This window comes from Larimichthys crocea, chromosome VI (genome assembly GCF_000972845.2).
Source record: "Larimichthys crocea isolate SSNF chromosome VI, L_crocea_2.0, whole genome shotgun sequence".
NCBI classification, from domain to species: Eukaryota; Metazoa; Chordata; class Actinopteri; family Sciaenidae; genus Larimichthys; species Larimichthys crocea.
In genome coordinates this window covers 24,258,577-24,277,984 of record NC_040016.1, presented here as the reverse complement: position 1 = coordinate 24,277,984, position 19,408 = coordinate 24,258,577, and the positions used below count along the sequence as shown (strand labels likewise).

Sequence of the window (19,408 nt, the reverse complement as noted above, 5' to 3'; positions counted from 1 at the left end):
TGTTTCTGTTTCACTTCCTGGTTTGAGGCGAACTCGACACCGAAGAGGACTACAGAACCGAGATGCTTCACGGCCACTTCCGGCTGTCCTGTTTGGATGGCGGTCCGGCTGCGGCTTTAAACCCAGCTTTAAAACCAGCTTTAAAACCAGCTTTAAAACCAGCTTCAGGACTGGCCTGACTCAGGTTTAATGTTTCAGTATCAGGGTTAGGAGACGTGCTCTGTAGACTGGACAGTGTTGTCCTCTATATTCCAGTCTGCCGTGTTAAGTAGGCTGTGCCGCGTCAACATTGTCCTGATCGTGACAAACTGCCGTCAGCTGGTACTTTCTTTTTTTTTTATGATAATGTCATGTTAACCCTGCCAAAGCTACAGCTGTATTCAGCAGCATGTTAGAAATATAAACTACACAACTCTAACAAGCTACAGCAGCATCTGAACCTCCCACATGCTCAGACTTTGTTCCATGCTGTTCAGGTGATGTTCAAAGCTCAGGTGGAAATGTATTTGAATCCTGCTGGAGATCCAAACAAAGACACCAGATACTTCATTTCAGTCACTGTGAGCATCTCATCTGTTCAGTGACGTGCTCATACTGTGGAGGCTGAAACGTTTAAAGAGCGTAAATAGAACGCATTCACACAGCCTTCAAAAGAAGCCACAGAAACAAAGTGTAAAGGACATTTTTAATCCATTTTTATAAACCAACATATTTAATTTAGCAGCATAACCGGATGGTCTTGAGGTATTTCTAAATCCATACTCTGAATTTTATCCCACCCTCCCACTCCCAGTTCACCCTCAGACATTCATCCAGACAACAGAGTCACACACCAACAGATTCATACTGCACTAACTCTGCACGTACAAACAACCTGACACACTCATACATGAGCATTTGCTCAATAGACAAAAGGCAGGCAGGCAGACAGGCGCACACTCACACTCACACTCTCTCTCTCACACACGTTTGAGTCCTGTTGCCTCAGTCTTGGACTGAGCAGAGCTGGCTCCCTCATAGTGGCTTGTAAGGCAGGCACACTTAATGGTGCAGTTTTGGCTGTGGGACAGAAGAAAACGTGAAATTGTTACTTCCATTATGACGACTGGCTTGTATGATCACTTCAGAACAACACAATTCATAGAATAAAACAAACAACTGGCACACAGTGTCAGAAAAGTCAAAAATCACATGGCTGGAGAAGACGCTTTGAGAGAGTATCCTGAAATATGACTGTCACTGTACTCGCTCGGATTATATTTAAAATGAAGCTAATTATTAGGCTTCAGCTTCGAGCTGCAAACCTCTTAACGCCAACAGAGTAAACTTACAAGTCCTTTTTTAAAATCACAAGACTGTTACTGTTCATCTCCAGACATTCACTGATTGTTGCCTAGGAAACCACTCCTAGCTGATATCTTAAGGGTTAGGTGACGGACTTGCATCAAGTTCAACAGTCTTTTAAGAATTTGACGTGCTTGTTGGAGCAGCAGAATTAATGCTGCTCTCACTACAGACATAAATACAGTTACAATATTTCACAAAGCCAGCCCACCAAACACGTTGACATATTTAGTGGTGACTGATTTTAAAAACTCATTATGTAAATGAATTTAAAATGGAATGAGTTTCTTTTCCCACATGAACAACCGTCCACAGAAAGCCTGTGATGTTCTGAAAGGAGCTCTGAAAAGTTGAGAACTTGCTGCACTGCTCAGATTCACAACAGTTTATGAATTCCAATGACGACACAAAAACTCAACAGAAACTTGTTAATACCACCACTGCAGACAGGTGTGTTTGAAACTGTAAAGCTTTTTGTGGCATATTGCTTTAAACTGACACGCTAACACCTACAGGGTCAATGTTTGTTCATGCAGACGCCTCTGGTTTGCCTGATTTTTCACACGTTTTGGCGGGTTGTTCTTTAACAGGGTAAAGCAATCGAAACAGGGCAAGTGTTGTTGGTCGTCTGCTTTCTCACAGCCTGTAGAAGCTTTACAGAGACCGGTAAATGTCAGCTCTACAGCTGACTACAGATCAGGGTGAGTGTTGTAACAATACATTCCAGCCGCAGATTTGAATGTCAACTACCAAATCATATTCCCTGTCACCCTGTGTGCTGCTCCGTGTCCTGATCTTCTCTCCAAACTCACCTTCTGTGTGCCCAGTTTTTTCTCCACGCCCCCAGCCAGCCCCCCGCCTTTACTGTCCTTCCAGGAGTAGAAGTTAGAGCGTGGAGAGGAGGAGGTGGCAGAGCTGGATGAGGAGGAGGGCAGGCGGTGCGCTGAGGGTTTGGAGGAGGGCGAGTGTTCCTCCATGCCACCCCCCTTGCGTTTTTTCACCAGCCCCTGGTGCTCAAAGACCCTCCCACTGCCCTGCCCATGCAGTCCTGAGTCCCCCACGCCACCCCGGCTGTGGGAGTTGTTGGTGGCGGAGGAGGGGTCTGGGGGTGACGAATGGCCCAGAGGAGTTTGTGTTCGTCTGTAGGTCCAGACTGCCTTGGCGGCTGGTGAGTGGGACTCTGATGGGGAGGGCTGGGGACGTGGTTTGCTGCTGGGGGAAAGCGTGCCATTGGTCTGTCCATGTGGGAGAGATGAGGGAATGGCGGGTTTTGAAGAAGAGGATGAGGAGGAAGAGGTGGCAGAAGGTGGCCGGCCCCGGTCCGGGAGGATGATGCAGTTCCTGTCGGGGCCTGAGTGCTCCCCTTCCTGGGACGGGGCTTTGCGTTTGCGGAGGGCAGCGGCAGCAGCAGCCTCCTCTCGCAGCTTTAGCATCTGCTTGCTGGGTCGGCCCACAGGGTTCTTGGGTCGCCCAGAAGCCACCTGACGCACCGCCACAGGCTTACTTGGAGATCCCAGATGACCTCCACCAACACTGCTGCCACTGCACCCAGAGTTCTCTGATTGTATGGCTGTCGAGGGTCTCCCTGGACCACGGGTGGAAGAGGAGGATGAGGATGCAGTTTTGAGGGAGGAGCTGATATGACTTCCTGTGCGAACCTTTGAATGTAATGAAGAGGAAGAAGATGCAGCCATGGAGGAGGGCGACGAGGAAGTGATGGTCTTGGCCGAGGGAGGTGGAGATTGAAGGTCTGTGGCTTGAGGTATTTTCCTGGATTTAGAGAAAAGAAATTCATAAATCAAACATTACATACAAGCATTCTGATATTTCAGTGAGTTCTGATATCAACTCACTGAAACCGAAACACTGATTTAAACATGGCTTCTCTTGACCTGTAGACAAGTGCAGAATGCCACGAGACAAACTAGACATTATTACTGTTCATCTGTTTACATTAGGACATCATCATCATTGGGTGCTGCATCAACGAATCAATTGATCTGAAAATCTGATCTCTGTTCTGATCAGAGAATTGATCTGAAAAATATCTGCAAGATATTTAATAAACTGCTAAATATAGTGGGATTCATTGGTTTCTCTCTGATTTTTGGTGCTTTTATATTTCATTAGTTTGGTTTGGCACTTCACCAAATATGTGAACATCATTATCTTAATGTTATTATGATACAGCATGCCAATCTCAGTTCGAAAATATAATAGTGAATAGGGGACAATCTGATTAGCAAGCAGCCACAGTGAAGACTGCACAGCTCTGGTGTTCTGAACCTAAACTCTTCTGTCATCTTGCGTTCATATCAGTGCTGTCAATATCAGCAGATATTCAGGGGAACTCGTCTCCATCTCATTGCCATCTCCACGCAGACTCTTCACCACTGCTATTCTGAGCAGCAGAAAACACCATCTGCTTCATCTATTAGTGACTAAGCAGTGAGTTACACTCAAGTTTATCTGCTAGTGTTACCAACGGGCAGGATCTGATGGAACTAGGCCTCATCCACTTACAGTGGGAAGAGTCTACAAAGAAACCTCAATTGGATGGAGTTGGAAAGACTTGCACACCTGATCCGGTTCAATCCACCAATTATCATTTGCCAATAAGTGTTTTAAACATGCCACTGAGGGCTGGCAGATTTCAACAGAGTGCATGTCATTAAGAGCAGCAGCCAATCTGCACATTTGTGTAGGCATGTCACCCATCTGGCACAGACAGCTCATCTTTAATCAATCAGAGATTGGAGTCAGATAGATACAACGGACAGAGGCAGAGACAAATATTTGGTGACCCTTGTGGCATTACTTTTGGCATATTTTGTTCTACTGACATATAAGGTTTGTGTCGAAAAATCTATTCATACTGCTCTGTATCAGTAAACCATCAAAACCCTCTGAAAACATTCAGTCTTCACCCACAATGGAAAATAGAAGAGAGAAAAGTGTTTGGAAAGGCATCATGTATGAGTGAGTTTTACGATATAAACGCCACTGAGATGTTTTTTTCCCTTGCAGTAAAATGTTGAGGATTAGCAGCGTAAAAGCAGAGCAGGAATGTGAGCTCAGGTTTCTTACTTCCAAAGATGGGCGCTGATGTGCTGCTCCAGCATGCTGCTGAGAGCCGACCTCAGGTGATGAAGTCTCCTGTCAAACGTGAAGATGCCGTGACCCAACGCATGGCTGCCAAATGAACATACCTACAAAAGAGAATACTGATTGTAAATCGGTTACAGGCAAGCGCCTCCTCTGGTCACCTGTACTGCTAGTCGTCAGTGGATTAGAAACTACAGTCAAAATCTGTCGCAGTCAAAATCACATTTCATTGGCATTTGGCATGTTATAATGATTTCTGTGTAAAAAGAGGATAAAAACTTAAAACGTCTGCAGTGAATTTGACAGTGATACACTTCTGCAAACTGAAATAAACGTTCTGTCTCCATTCTTCTATCAACATACAACTCAGATCGCTGTGTAAAACGTAAAGAAAGACAGAATGCAAGGGGCAGCAACAGAGACACAAGACTGTTGAGCAACTGAAGTTGAATATATCATAAATATATTCTTGACAGTTCTCATGGACCTGCAGCTGTGGTCCTGACAGGGTGCCCAGTATTATTACCACCATTACAATTATAGCTGTAAGCTGTGTTCATTATTGTTATTGCTGCTGTGCATCTTTGTCTGACTAAACTCAACCAGTCTCTGGCAGACATCCATCCATCACGAGCCAGGTTCTGCTCAATGTTTCTGTCTCTTGAAGGAAGTTTTTCCTTGCCACTGTTACCAAGTGCGTGCTCATGGTGGGGATTGTTAAGTCTCTGTAAATAATACTATCAAAACTACAGTATCTACATGGAAAGTGTCATTAGATAACATCTATTATAATTTCACAATACAGAAATTAAATCAAACTGAATCAAGCAAGAAAAAAAAGTAACTTTCAAACAGTGTGAACACAGACAGCTTTTAAATCAAATCAAAATCAAATCAATTTTATTTGTATAGCCCAAAGTCACAAAGTACATTTGCCTCAGAGGGCTTTACAATCTGTACAGGGAGTGACACCCTCTGTCCTTAGACCCTCGGTTCCAGTGAGGAAATGGGACGTGTTGCATGAATGAGTGTATATTTTCAACCAAAATAAATTCATCAGTGTGAACATTAAATGTTTTTGCAGTTGTTAATTAATGGATGTCAATATCTCATTCAGAAGTCAAGAGTGTAGTTGTTGCCAGACACAGGAGTTCAATGAGAAAATCTTTTCCCACTGTTAAACCCAAGTACAAACCCCTCACCGCTAGTGGTCTGGGATGTGCAGCAGACGATGGGAACTCAATGGGCTCCTCGGGTCCTTCTGCATCACTTTCATCACTGGAGATCCGCCCATGGACAAGAGGCGAGGGGGCCCGGAGACTTCCCTCATCCTGCCTCTGCTTCTCCTCCTCTGGGGTGCTCTCTGACACAGCCGCAGACCGACTGGAAAAACAAATCCAACTTGTTGGTTTAAAACATACTGTATGTAGTTAGACTATAGTGAGGCTCAGTGTCTCTAACCCTCATTGTCTGTGCAATTTGACATCACTACAACATGATCTAGACAGATCCTCTACATTGACATCTCTAGTTAGAGTTACTTCTCAGTGTCAGTTGTATAGTTTAATTTCATTTCCCTTTTTCCACCAGACGTTATGGAATGAGGAAATTGTGCATTAGGTTTAGCTGCTGGGTCTAGTTAGTACGGTGACAACAGAGTCATCATCCAGTTATTCCACCATTTTGGGTCTCACTCTGATCTGCTCACCTTAGATGAAAAGGTGGTTCCACAGGGGGAGGAATGGACTGGCCTGGCACAGCAGACATTTTGAAAATAACAGGTGATACTTTCTTAATAAAGGTAAAGACAGTTCAGTTCAGTCAAGTGTCCCTGTATCAGTGACGTACAATAGCAGGATGGAATGCAGCAATCAACAATACACCTGTGAGTTTCCTACTATGTCATGTCAAAATGTCTGCTGTGCAGCCAGTCTCATGGAGTTTTTACATCGTGATGTTAAGGATCTGTATTTTGAGAAAAAGAATGTGTGTGAGAGCTAAAACTTAAAGTGGCTCAGGAGGTGGAGGGGGTTGTCAGAAATCAGTGGCCGATCCCGATCACTGGCTCCTCCACAGGACGCATCAACACTACCAATCGCCTTGAGCAACAAACTGTGCCGTCAGTGTGTGAGCATGACGTGTAGTGGAAAAGCAAGACTGGCAAGGCACTGTATTTACTGTTATGGAATGGGTTTCAGAGGTTTATTGGGGAAATGTGTGGACCTGCAGACTGGAGTCTAAATATTGCAACTACAGTTTAATCTAGAGTCAGGTCAACACACACATCTGAACACACATCACTGCTGTGAGTCAAATGATCTGTTTGATCACACTGGTTACCAGAAACAAGTGACTGCGTGTGAGAGTGGGCAGTAATAGTGTGGCTGTTCATCATAAGGATCATGTTTTAATCAAGCGGATGCACAAACATATGCTATATCTACGTAGCTTGAGAAAAGCCCACTAACCTGAAAGCAGGGAGGATGGCTAGAGGTCTCCTGCAGTGTGGAGCCCCCGTCTGGTCCCTGGGGGCCTCTGGGCTAGGGGAGCGTGTAGTGGAGGATCCTCCCTCCAGGGATTGGGCCCCTTTCTCACGAACCTTGGTCTTGAGTTCTGCCACGAGCTGGTCAAAGTTCTTGCTGCGGCCCACCACCTTCCTTCGCTGGTGGATGGAGTGGATCTAAGGACAACATGTAGGCAGTTAGTCAGGATTTCAAGTAAATAATTAAAGATTGGATCTGGCAAGTGTCACAAAACTGTGGACATCAAGAACGTTTATTTAACTGAGCACAAAATAATATTTTTTTTAGTGAGATGTTTAACTTAAGGTGTTAAAGGACGGCACTGCTGTGTCTCCACTGCTGCTCAGCCTGCATCCAGACAGGATGAGGTGCTGAGGCAAAGCACAGCAGGGTTGTGCGGTGGTGGGTTGCTATTTGTGCTGAAAGTAACTGCTGTGAAACAATCAGGAAATAACATTTTATTTCACTGACTAAACGGCTTTTATTGAGGCCAGCGCTCACTCTCATTCATCTTCTATGTCTCTCAACTAAAGCTTTCTCTTTCTGTCTCAAAGTGTCGGACACAAAACAAATTATTAAATAAATTTGTGTTTCTATTTTGCAGCGTAAATTGTGAGCCAGACACAGATTCAGAAGCTGGGTACATGAAATAAAATAAACAAAGCCAGACCACAGCAGGTCAAGTTTAGAGACATTTCAGACTAACTGGTCTGAGCTTCTGATTGGTGGATGCAACAAGACGAAAATTTGGATCCGGCTTAAGTTCTCCACCACAGAAAGTGTTTTTTTTTTTTTTTTTGGTGGACACCCCTGCGTTTGGCTAACTTAGATCAGAAATATTGTTAATTGGCTCATTGATTTGTTTATTCTCCGGTAATGAGGAGTGTGATTTAGGGAACTCAAATACCACTAAAATTTGCACTTATTTTTTGGTATCGTCTTTTGTGGTTGCCATAGTGACAGCAAGCTGAAAAAGTTGAAGGCAATGCAAGTTTATTTATAAGGCACCATTCAGAGACAAGGCAATCCAAAGTGCTTTACAGAGGCACAGAGGGACACCTAAAACAAGACATTAAGATTAAAAGACAATATAAAAAAAGTGAAGAACTTTTTTTTCAAAAAGTTCAACCATCTGGGGCGACGTTTAGCTCAGTTTGTAAAGCAGCCGCCCCATGTACAAAGGCTCAGGCCTTGCTGTGAAAGCCCAGGGTTTCAATCCGACCTGTGGCTCTTTCCTGCATGTCATTCCCCATCTCTCTCTCTCTCTCTCTCTGCATTCCTGTCACTCTTCAGCTGTCTCTATTAAACAAAGCCATGGTCACTTTTTTTTTTTTTTTTTAAAGATTTTTTTTTTGGCCTTTTATGCCTTTAATGATAGGACAGCTGAAGATAGACAGGAGAGAGAGCAGAGAGAGGGGGAGTGACACGCAGTAAATGGCCGTCCAATGTAGGATTCGAAACGGGGCCAGCTGTAGCGAGGACTATAGCCTCTTACAAACGGGGCGGCCGCTTAACCCACTATGCTACCGACCGCCCCGACAGCATCTTTAAAGCTAGCTTTCACCTCACCCTCTCTTTCCCATAGAAACTACAGTGGCCACAAAAGGCCGTAGTTGCAGTCAAATAGTCAAAAAAATTGCTTTTTTAAGTCCTTAAGTCCTTTCCTAAGCACTTTTCCTTGAGCTGGATGGAAAAGGTCATGAGGTCAAGGAAAGGTGTGAAGGAGAATTCATAAGGACTTAGGAAAAGAAAATCTGACTGCACTTACACTAGACTACGTCATCATGAGACGGTGAATGTTATTGATGTGATCTGTGGTAAAACTACAAAGTCCAGCAGATGGACTACAAAACACTCATCTAGATACTCCCTGTGCGCTTTGACCATGTTGATTCATGCAGAAAATATAAACGTGGACAACCCAGTGAAAAATCTGACTTCATTATCAATGTCAGAGTTCAAATAATAAATGAATATTGTCCACCTGTCACAGAAGTCAAATGAAGTGTTATGCTGTTATGGTCGCTCACTCGCCTGTCCACTCATTTAGAAACATATTAGCTAATTAAATAATTTCCCCCTGGGATTATTAAAGTATTTCTGATTCTAATTAATCAGAATTAATTAATAAAGATATTATTAATCAGCAACGGTAACTTCATGATGATCTGCAGGACCTGCTGTGTCTGCAGGTATTAAAAGGTAACAAAAACTGTTCTTGATTCTTATGATTATACATGAATGAAAACATATCTGCCCCTAAATGTGACACACTGGTCCTTTAAGACAAACAGAGAAATGTTGAGGTTGAAGTCTAAAGATAAGACTGAGGGCACATCAGAGATGATTCTAATTAGGTGTCAGGCCACTAAGACCTACCAGTTGTTTCATTTCAGAGTGGGATGGTGGAGATCAAGGGACGTACTTAAGATGTTCATTTTTTCACCCAAAACAAATCTTACAAATATGTATGGGCTCAGGAGACTTTAGTGGTTTCCCGTTCTGTGGTGGTTTTCCCTTTTTGGCAATGCAATGCAAGCCCTTTATGGTGCTGACTTCAGCCACTCACTCCCACAGTTCAACACTTATTTTAGAGTGTATGTATGCTCACACTTTGCTCACCCATACATTTACGATATCTTCAACACTCTGTCACTTTTTATAACCTGGTCCTGAAGAAAACAGTTTTTCATTTCAACTGTACTACATAAGAGTTAAAGCAGCATTATGCAAGACACTGGATTTTTTCTGGCAAATGCAACTTATATACACAGCTGATGCAACATTAAATGTTGTATTAGTTAAATAGGCTAGCATTTCTACTGTAGTGAGGGAGGCAATGTTTAATCAACCAGCTGACAAATCGTGCACATCCTGAGTGACTGTGTGCCATGAACTGTTAGGCACTTCTCCCGGGAGCCTATACCTGTTCAATCAGAGGTGAGGGCAGATGTTTGGAGTGCAAAGTGGGAATAACAGGGGCATCACTTACATTCTCACAAGTCAGGAAAATAGTTCTTGGTCATCCTAACTATTAAGAAAATGTAGGGGAAAAAATCTAATGGTAAAGTATGATTATCAGGTTTCTGCTATGATTAATATCATTAGGTGAAGTGAACCTGGTGACTGCTCTTTATTTCTTCACTAGCAGGTCACAGCTCTGTTCATTGGGAGACACCTTGCTGTTCAAACAGCACATGAAGCTGAACCCAGAGCAGTGAAAGCATCAGAAACAAAATCAGCTTTTAAATCCTGTGTCATCAGAAAATGTTGGCATCTATTTAGCATGTAAAATTCCTCATTAATGAAACTATGTGGACAAACTAGGACCAGTTAATGTTTGATCATTTTTCATTGTTTTGGTAAATGATTTGTTTAAACAGATGCACATTATCAAGTTACACTACAGTTTTCAATGAGAGTTGCTTATGAACAACACATTTTATCATTTTCACTCATTCTAAACAAATAGTTCAAATGACTACATGACATCTATCCTTCCTTGTAGCAGGTGAAAGAGAAAATCCAGCCACCTACTGAGAGTGTGTTCACCTACAGAGCAGGTAGAAGATGCAGGCTGTTTTCCTGCGTGTCTTTCCCGTCACTCCTGTCATTTCCTGTTAATCAGGTCATCCTGTCTGTACTCGGCTGGATGTGGCCTCTCACACTCACTTCCTCCTTCACACACCAGCCACCATATAAGGACTCTTCCTGTGCTCAGAGCCATTTTCACCACTCAGTATCAGTCAGTGCTGATCAGTAGCAAGGAGCAGAGCCTGCAGGTTCACTCATTTGAAAACATCTACTCTGATCTCATGTTGTTATCGCTTCTTTTGCTACTTTATCCAGTGTGGTTTAACAACTTTCACTGCAACTTTGAAAACAATGTAGATGCATGAATCCAACTGGTGCAAACACATTTACACAATACAAAGCATCTATAAAGGAATACTAGAAGCAATTCTTCATCAGAGAATTACACAGAAATTCACTTAATACATGAGCAACGTGCAACTAAGGCAACAACACAAGTGGATATTTTTTGCCCGTGAATCTGTGCAAACATTTGGCTTACAGCTGTTGTTGACCAATCAGAGCTTTACAAGTTAAGTTCATTAAGGTAATTTATTGTTGAATTGGTGATCATTTCTCTGTACACATGCAGAGAGATGACAAATTAAAGGTAAAGTAAAAAGAAAACATGACGGCTCAATGAGTTTGAAAATGATGAGAAATGATGCTGGAGACACACGGAGAGATGTTAGACAGGACTGCCCACCACCACCACCATCAACACACTAAATATGGTAACATCTAAGACAAGTGCTGAGGCCTTTCAGCATTCTGCGACACTTTATGCTGGGTCATTTCTCACATTTGTACATTAACTCATACAACTAATAGCAACAAACATGGAAATAAAGATGCACTCCTTGTTGATGTAGTATCAGTACTTAATCCTCATAGTCAACTTTCAAGAATGGAAATGACACCCAAAGGAAACGAAAAATCTATTCCAGATGAGTTTTTTAATATAGTGAAATGAATAAAGGGACTGAGGATCATACGTATGCTCCAGCGCTGCTGTCCTTCTTACTTTCCACTTATGTAAACTGCAGTATACCATGTAGAGTGCACACTTATGTATTTTTTAAAAAGCTTTAGAGTTTATGTTATCCCTCCTCTACCATAGACAGATTCCTGCCAAACTACCTAATAATGTCAAAAATATTATTTGACTTGTTGGCTGTTATCTAAGCAAGGAAGAGACTACAAACTCTCAACCTACTTTCCTGCTCTGATGTGTACTAACTGGGTCAAAAGCAAAAGGGACAGGACCAGATGCTGAAATTAAGCCTCTCAAACTTTTCCCAAACTGCACAGCAAATCAGAGAGAAAACAATGAGAAGGAGACAAAAAAAATGCAAAGACAAGAGAATGTGAGGCAGAGGAAGTGGGGCATTGGTCTGGTGGAGCTGAGTGTGTTTGGAACTTACATTGCATGTCAGGAGGCGAGTGCAGACTTTCTTCCTGTCGGGGTCAAGGACGCCGCAGTGTTTGTCCAAGTCACACTCCCTCTCTGAGGACACAGAGAGAGCATCTCAGCTACACCATCACACAGTCAACGAAATCACAAAGCCATCAATATCTCTGTACACGTACGGTGTGTGAAAACACTCGTTCTCTAGACTAACTTTTGAACAGCTTACTTTCAGCACATACCTTGCGATTATAAAGACAGTGACGGGGACAATCTTTTTTTTTTTTTTGGTCATGCTTTCCTGGTTGTAAACTGCAGTGTGTCTGCACACAGACAGCCTTCACATTCACAGATTAAAGATCGTTACACCTCTGCAACACATCCCTTCACTGCAGCTCCCACACTGCTGTCTTCAGTCTGAACACCTAGTTAGCCAAATGGGTGGAGGCTCATTTCACTGGGTGATCCACAAACTCACACATATGATCAAGGTAAACAAAACGTGTCAGGTGTCAAGGAGCTTTGCCTCAAACTCAGCCCAAGCAGCTGAAACCAGGAGACTTCCAGTCTACCACTTAAAAACAGTATGAAGTCCAGTTGTTGCAGATATTACCCTATAATCCTGTGATATTATACAGGTTTAGTTAATGACAACTTCCTCGTAAGGACAAGTGGATCCAATAAATGGAACTATGATTATTTAGCAGGTAAATGTGATCAGTGCAACAGACTACAGAATAAGAATCCATACTCTGTCTTTATCACCCAAATCTCTCCATTTGTACTCACTGGAGGCCACTTTGTTGTAGGGTCTTGGGATCCGGTGGCCCGGCACTGTAGAGGCCAGGGATGACTCCTTCCTCTGGCTCTGGGTGGGGGCCCTGTCGCCGGGTGAAGGCCTACCAGGCGGGGTGCCTCCGTGTGGCCAGGGTGGATCTCTGAGTGATGGAGGTGGAGAACTCATCGGGGGCTCCAGAGGTGGCGGCTGCTTGAATACTGATGACTCCGAGTGGCTGCTGTGGGAGGACTTCTCCAGTGAGGAATGTCTGAGTGATGGAAGAAGAAGAAGGGCAAGTCCAAAGTTAACTTTTAACAACCCTGGCAATATTTCTATTAAAATAATATACTTTTCTAAATAAATTTTCTCCTAACTGTTTCAAAGATGTTGCTGCTTGACATCAGCGTTTTTATACTGGGGTTATAAAACGCAAAAAAATCATATCATACAATGTAATGATCTTTAATTACTTAGGACTACTGAAAAAAGGTGTGAAAACAGCAAGTTGTGTGGTCGTGTGCGATTTCTTGGCCGGTGCTCTAACTTCTTGGCATCTCTGCTCACTGCTGTTGGTCAAGAAACAGTCGAGCACATGAAACGGCAACATGCTGTTTTAAACTTCAGTTTGTGTGTGAATTAAACACAATACATAACATGTTAATTAAAGAGCTTTGGAGATGCTGTGAGGCAGATTTTGTTACCTTTGGACTAGACTAGCTGTCTGCCCAGGTTTACAGTATTTAAACTAAGTGGCTAATGAGGCTGTAGCCCTGTATTCACTGGACAGACAAGTGGTATCGATTTTCTCATCTAATCTTTGGCAACAAAGTGAAAAGGCGTACTTCCTAAAATCTTGAACTTTTTATTTAATCAAATTTAGCCCTGTGTGTGTGTGAAATGCTTAAAAATTAAAGTTCCTTCAAAATGAACAAACAGAATTAGTGTTTAAAATGAGGAATTTAAAGGCACCAAAAACTGGACTACGCTTCCTTCTTTAAAAAAATGTTACACCCTCCTGTCAAGTTAGAACTTTCTCCCCAACTTGCCCCACTGTGTTCTTACCGTACTCCATCCTTGGAGTTCTTGGGGTGTCTGTACTGGGGTGGGGTGGAAGGTGAATGTGGGGCTGCCCGTAGCTGCCCAACCCCCTGACCACGGCCCTCCCAGGATGAAGCAGAAGCAGCGTTGGTCCCATGGGAAGGAGAGTGGCCGTGGTGGGGTCTCGGCTGGGGCTGGGGTGCAGGCGTAGGAGAGCGCAGTCGGGCGTACAGCTTGGCCAGCGGGCCATGTCTCCGCTCGCAGTGCTTTTCGAATGCTTGCGGCTTCACTACTTGGCCACAGTGGCTGCACACCACCAGGTAGAAGTCATCATGGCCGGGGTACAGGCCAAAGATGGACATGTCTGAGGGGAGAGGGGAGAGCAGAAGTGATGAGGAGAGGCAATACAATGGACACCCTCATATCAGACTACAGAGAAAGTAACATGGCAGTCAGCAATGGTTCAGCTACATTCTGGAAGGATGGTCGAGCTTCTCACAGTACTGCCAGAGTTGGACAACGCTGGTAGAAATTCAGCTGGTGAAGAAGATTTGGTGACCTACGGTGTCCCCAACTTCCTGGAGTCTGACATTATCATCTCAGAAATACCTGTAGACGTGTACACGCTATGACATATTTTCACTTTTCACTGAGCATTGGTGGTGCAGTGGTTACGCTGGCCTTCTTCCTGTGTGTTGAGTTTGGATATAAATGTGCCTGTGATAGACTGACACACCTCTTGGCCAATCAGTCAGACCACTGAACAAAATGAACAAGTAGAGGTAATGGGTGGGATGGACGGATACTGATGTGGCAGTTTGGGGATGTGAACTCAGTGAGAAAAAGCAGATAGAAGAGAAAACTTCCAATCAAAGCAAATGAGTGGACTACAGCTCATTCATCACCTTGTTTCGGCCATTACTCCCATGTGACATAGATGCAGCATGACTGTTAGATGTGGACATCCTTATACACACACACATGTATTACCGAGGTACTCCTTTTGATTTCTCGTGTCATGCTCTGACATGCAAGCACGCACACATGCACACCCAAACAACAACAACAGACTTGATAGCGCAAAGACTTACCCTCCTTACTGAGTGACATGGCCTCTGCAGCCTTTTTGCCATTCTTGCTGCAGTCGTCCACATCGGACCCTGAAACATCACACATTACATGTATGTTCAAGCCCCTTAGGAAGTCAGATGTTTTCCAAAACCTTGTATGTCAGGTTCATCAGCAAGACAAAGCATGACCTAACTCCACAAATTCTAAACAGGCCCTTAAGCTGTGTTATATAAAAGGACTGATTTGCAGGTCAACTGCTTCTCCACTGACTGCTGCTGCTGCTGCTGCTGCTTCATCTTCTCTACTCGTTTCTGTCACGGTTTGCTCACAGCAATAAGTGCTTAAATGTATTGTGTAGTGGAAGATGACTTTATTTGATAGTTATGGACAAAGTAGCACTTGGAGGGATGCCAGACAATGAGTGAGCGCACATACTCAAAGCTGGGAAGGGCAAGAGCACTTTTTGGGGGGCTCAAGTCACATGTCGACGTCCTGCCGCGTACACAAACGTTACCATCAGTTAAATGGAGGCGGCGGCGACGCTGGCAGTGAGAGCGGAGAACACAGAGTAACGCTAGCCTGTATCAAAGGCTGGGCCAGCGTTTACATGGTGGCAGCAGCAGCGGCGGCAGCAGCAGCAGCGGCAGTAGCAGCAGCGGCAGCAGCAGCGGCGGCGGCAGCAGCAGCGGCAGCAGCGGCGGCAGCGTTTACATGGTGGCAGCAGCAGCAGCAGCAGCAGCAGCGGCAGCAGCAGCGGCAGCAGCAGCGTTTACATGGTGGCAGCAGCAGCAGCAGCAGTAGCGGCAGTAGCAGCAGCAGCAGCAGTAGCGGCAGTAGCAGCAGCGGCAGCGGCGGCGGCGGCGGCGGCAGTAGCAGCAGCAGCAGCAGCGGCAGCGGCGGCAGCAGACTCCTCCTCCGTCACCGGCGTCTACTCTCAGCCCTCCTGCTAGCTGCTAGCCTTAGCATGCTACCGCTAACTGCCTCGTCGTCCACGGCTAGCCTGGCTAGCTTAGCCTGGCTAGCTTAGCCTGGCTAGCTTAGCCTGGCTAGCTTAGCCTTAGCTCTGCACGGAGAGAAGTTGCTCGCCCAGCAGCCAGCCACACTAGCCTCCTTCCGCTCTGATGCCACCGCTGCCCGGCTCGTTTCACTGAGACGAAACGCCACCCCGTAAAACACTGGCAGTCTGTTGTATGGCCACAGCCACAGAACACACACACAACAACGGCTGTATCTAAATAACTATCACTCATTTGTCTTGGAGACAGCGCATGCAGCGGGACCGGGGCGACAGCAACATGTTACCCACCCAGCGCTAGGACCCGGCAGGGTCTTTGTTTGGGTAACATGGTTAGCTCTGCCCTCCGTTTCCACGAAAATAAAGCCCGGTGTTTGCATTAAACGGCTTCGTGGCTGCCAGTGTGTGCGTCAGTGTGCTTCCTTACCATCCGCCGCTGTCACACCGGCCCATTCGGCCCAGGCAGTCCAGCTTTGACCCACGAAATCATCGAGGCTAGGCACCCGCCGATCCAGAGCAGCCATTACTTTTACTGCGCGTTCACGCACCGCCATCATCACTGCGCGGCAAGCAGCTTACGTCATATTTCGCGCTCTCGACAGGATAGGAACTTCCTGCGTGCGCGTTCTTGGGACACCTACACACAGGGACAGGAGTGGAGCAGAAAGTCTCCACACTCCGTCTTTTATTTCTTTTCTAACTACTTTAAAACATCAATAGTCCAACTCAGACCCTCCAGAGTCTGAAAACACAAACATGGGAAATAAAACTAGCAGTATTCTTGTTCTGGAGTCCTGCATGGCCTCTGGTTTGCTGTGATTTAGATGAACATCATTTTATTCAGGTGTATGCACCATGCGAGCACAATATAAAACAAAATTGACACACAGTGAATCTCACATCAGTTTTGGGGGGCCTGTTGCACCCTTGTTGGTACCTGAGCCTTCATAACTGTTGAGGCTGCACTAGAACTGGGTCTCCAGATTTGAATAAGTTAACGACTTCCTTTGTTTACAGTTCTTCAAAGCTGCCTAGTTTTTTAACAAGCAACAAGTGTTCTGTTGGATGTGGTTGGAACACATTACTGTTTATTGTGAGAGTAAAGCACAAGGAGAGTGTTTTCGTTAATGCTGATCAGAAGTCACAGGTGATCATGTCAGCGATGAATCCTCCATGCATACCAAAGTTTGTCACAGAGTTCCACAAGGTTCTGTACTTGGACCACTTCTATTTAGTTTATATATGCTTCCTTTAGGGAACATTATTAGGAATCACTCTATCAATTTTCATTGTTATGCTGATGACACCCAATTATATTTATCGATCAAGCCTGATGAAACCAATCAGTTAACTAAACTCCAAGCATGCCTTAAGGATATAAAAAGTTGGATGACCTACAATTTTCTGATGCTAAATTCAGACAAAACTGAAATTCTTGTAATTGGACCCAAACACCTCAGAAACTCTCTTTCTAGAGACTTAGTTACTTTAGATGGGATCACACTGGCCTCCAGCTCCATCGTAAAGAACCTTGGAGTTGTTTTTGATCAGGATTTGTCCTTTAACGTCCACATAAAACAAATTTCGAGGACTGCATTCTTCCACTTACGTAACATCGCTAAAATCAGACACAACGTGTCTCTTAAGCGGATGCAGAAAAACCAGTCCACGCATTTGTTACTTCTAGGCTGGACTATTGTAACTCTTTGTTATCAGGCTGCTCTAATAAGTCTCTTAGGACTTTGCAGTTAATTCAGAATGCTGCTGCACGTGTTCTGACAGGAACCAAGATCAGAGATCACATCTCTCCCATTCTGGCTTCCTTGCATTGGCTACCTATTAAATCTAGAATAGAATTTAAAATTCTTCTCCTTACTTACAAAGCTCTTCATGGTCAGGCACCATCTTATCTAAAAGAGCTCATAATACCTTACTACCCCTCTAGAACACTGCGCTCTCAGGACGCTGGGTTCCTTGTGGTTCCTATAGTTTCCAAAAGTAGATTGGGAGCCAGAGCTTTCAGCTATCAGGCTCCTCTTCTGTGGAACAAACTACCATTTTGGGTTCGGGAGGCAGACACGGCCAACAATTTTAAGAGTAGATCTAAGACTTTCCTTTTTGATAGAGCTTATAGTTAGGGCTGGCTTAGGTCATCCCTTAGTTATGCTGCCTATAGACTCTCACTTTCAGGGTTATGCCTAGTCAGGCAAGGTATTGGTTGAATATGTAGTCACATCTCCCTTTACTCCCTTGACTGACATCAAACTCATCAAAAAGATGTGCGCATCTGTCCATGAGTGGGAATCGAATGTAATCAAATCATACTTTAATCTGTATGAAAATAATTGCAGTTTCCTAAAAATTCTCATGAACAATATTTTGAGATAAAGGTTAATTTGGTACATGAAAAGAGCTGGGATTAAATATGTTTGGATTTATTTGATAGTCACTTCAAGTGATTTCTGAGTTTGAAGTAAATCCCAGATAAATACAAGCTACATGTGATCAATATTTCATAGTCACACATGAACAACTGTGCAACCCTTTTATTAAGTTCAAAGATCAGTGGCCACCTTTATATGGATCTTTTTGCTGATGATTGGATATCATGCTTGAGTAAATATAATTATTCATCTGATATTATTATACAGATGACACTGGATACAGATCAGTTATATGCTCTAAATAGAAATGAATAGACTAGAAATGGATCACTGTTGAAGACGTGAAGGGAGTGGTGCACTTTGGACACATCAGCTACTTAAAGACTGGTAGAATAACAACCAACAGTTTTTTAAGTGCTAAAGACAAAATTCAAAGTTTGTGTAAAATTAAATATTATGAAGTTGGGACCAACACCTGAACCTTTTCTATTTAAAAATAATTCATGACCAATTCTTCACACATGCCTTCGTAATAAGATTCCATTGTACAGTATGAGAAGGGGGTCAATATGCGCAGAGACACACTGTATCTAGCGTTTTCTTAGACAGGGCTTCCTTGCTGAGCTGCAGTGGAGGCTTTGTAACACCAGACATGTGACGTGTGTCATTGCCTTCCAAGTCTCAAGCAAGTCCCAGGTCCCAATTTTTTTATGGTCAAGTCATGTCATGTCAAATCACTGGTTATATCAATTCAAGTTCCAAGGATACCATTCAACATTTTTAATTTTTAAAGAGAAAAAATAAAATGAGTCATCATATCTCAAGTCATGTCATGTCAGGAGTCTTTAACGAGTCCAAGTCAGTGACTCAAGTCCACATCTCTGAGTAACACATGAAACAATCACTCCCTCCTTCAGAGGTCTACTGACCTATAGACTGTACTTTGAGAGAAAAATGCACTGGCCAAAGTATTAGTGTTGGAATGTAACTAAGTAGATTTACTCACTTAAGTCAAATATTCAGGTACTTTCAGTATACCTATTTTATGTGACTTTATACTTCTACTTAACTAGAACTTAACTTAGCTTCACAGATTAAGATTTTACATTTAACAAGTGAGAATTAGAAGTAGCTGCAACCGCATCCACACATGCATCCATGTGTTTATGC

General features: G+C 43.8%; 1 protein-coding gene across 1 annotated transcript; it reads right to left on the bottom strand.

Annotated features, from left to right (window-relative positions):
* Nucleotides 1-97: 97 nt before the first annotated feature.
* atxn7l2a (ataxin 7-like 2a) lies at nucleotides 98-16,502 on the bottom strand. The gene is made up of 10 exons (XM_010753072.3): nucleotides 16,282-16,502; nucleotides 14,860-14,928; nucleotides 13,793-14,132; nucleotides 12,742-12,998; nucleotides 11,969-12,051; nucleotides 6,918-7,129; nucleotides 5,652-5,832; nucleotides 4,432-4,553; nucleotides 2,157-3,114; nucleotides 98-1,059 (listed from the first exon to the last, which is right to left on the bottom strand). Exons 1-10 carry the CDS (start codon nucleotides 16,409-16,411, stop codon nucleotides 1,042-1,044), a joined length of 2,370 nt encoding a protein of 789 aa, XP_010751374.1. The 5' UTR covers nucleotides 16,412-16,502; the 3' UTR covers nucleotides 98-1,041.
* Nucleotides 16,503-19,408: the final 2,906 nt, after the last annotated feature.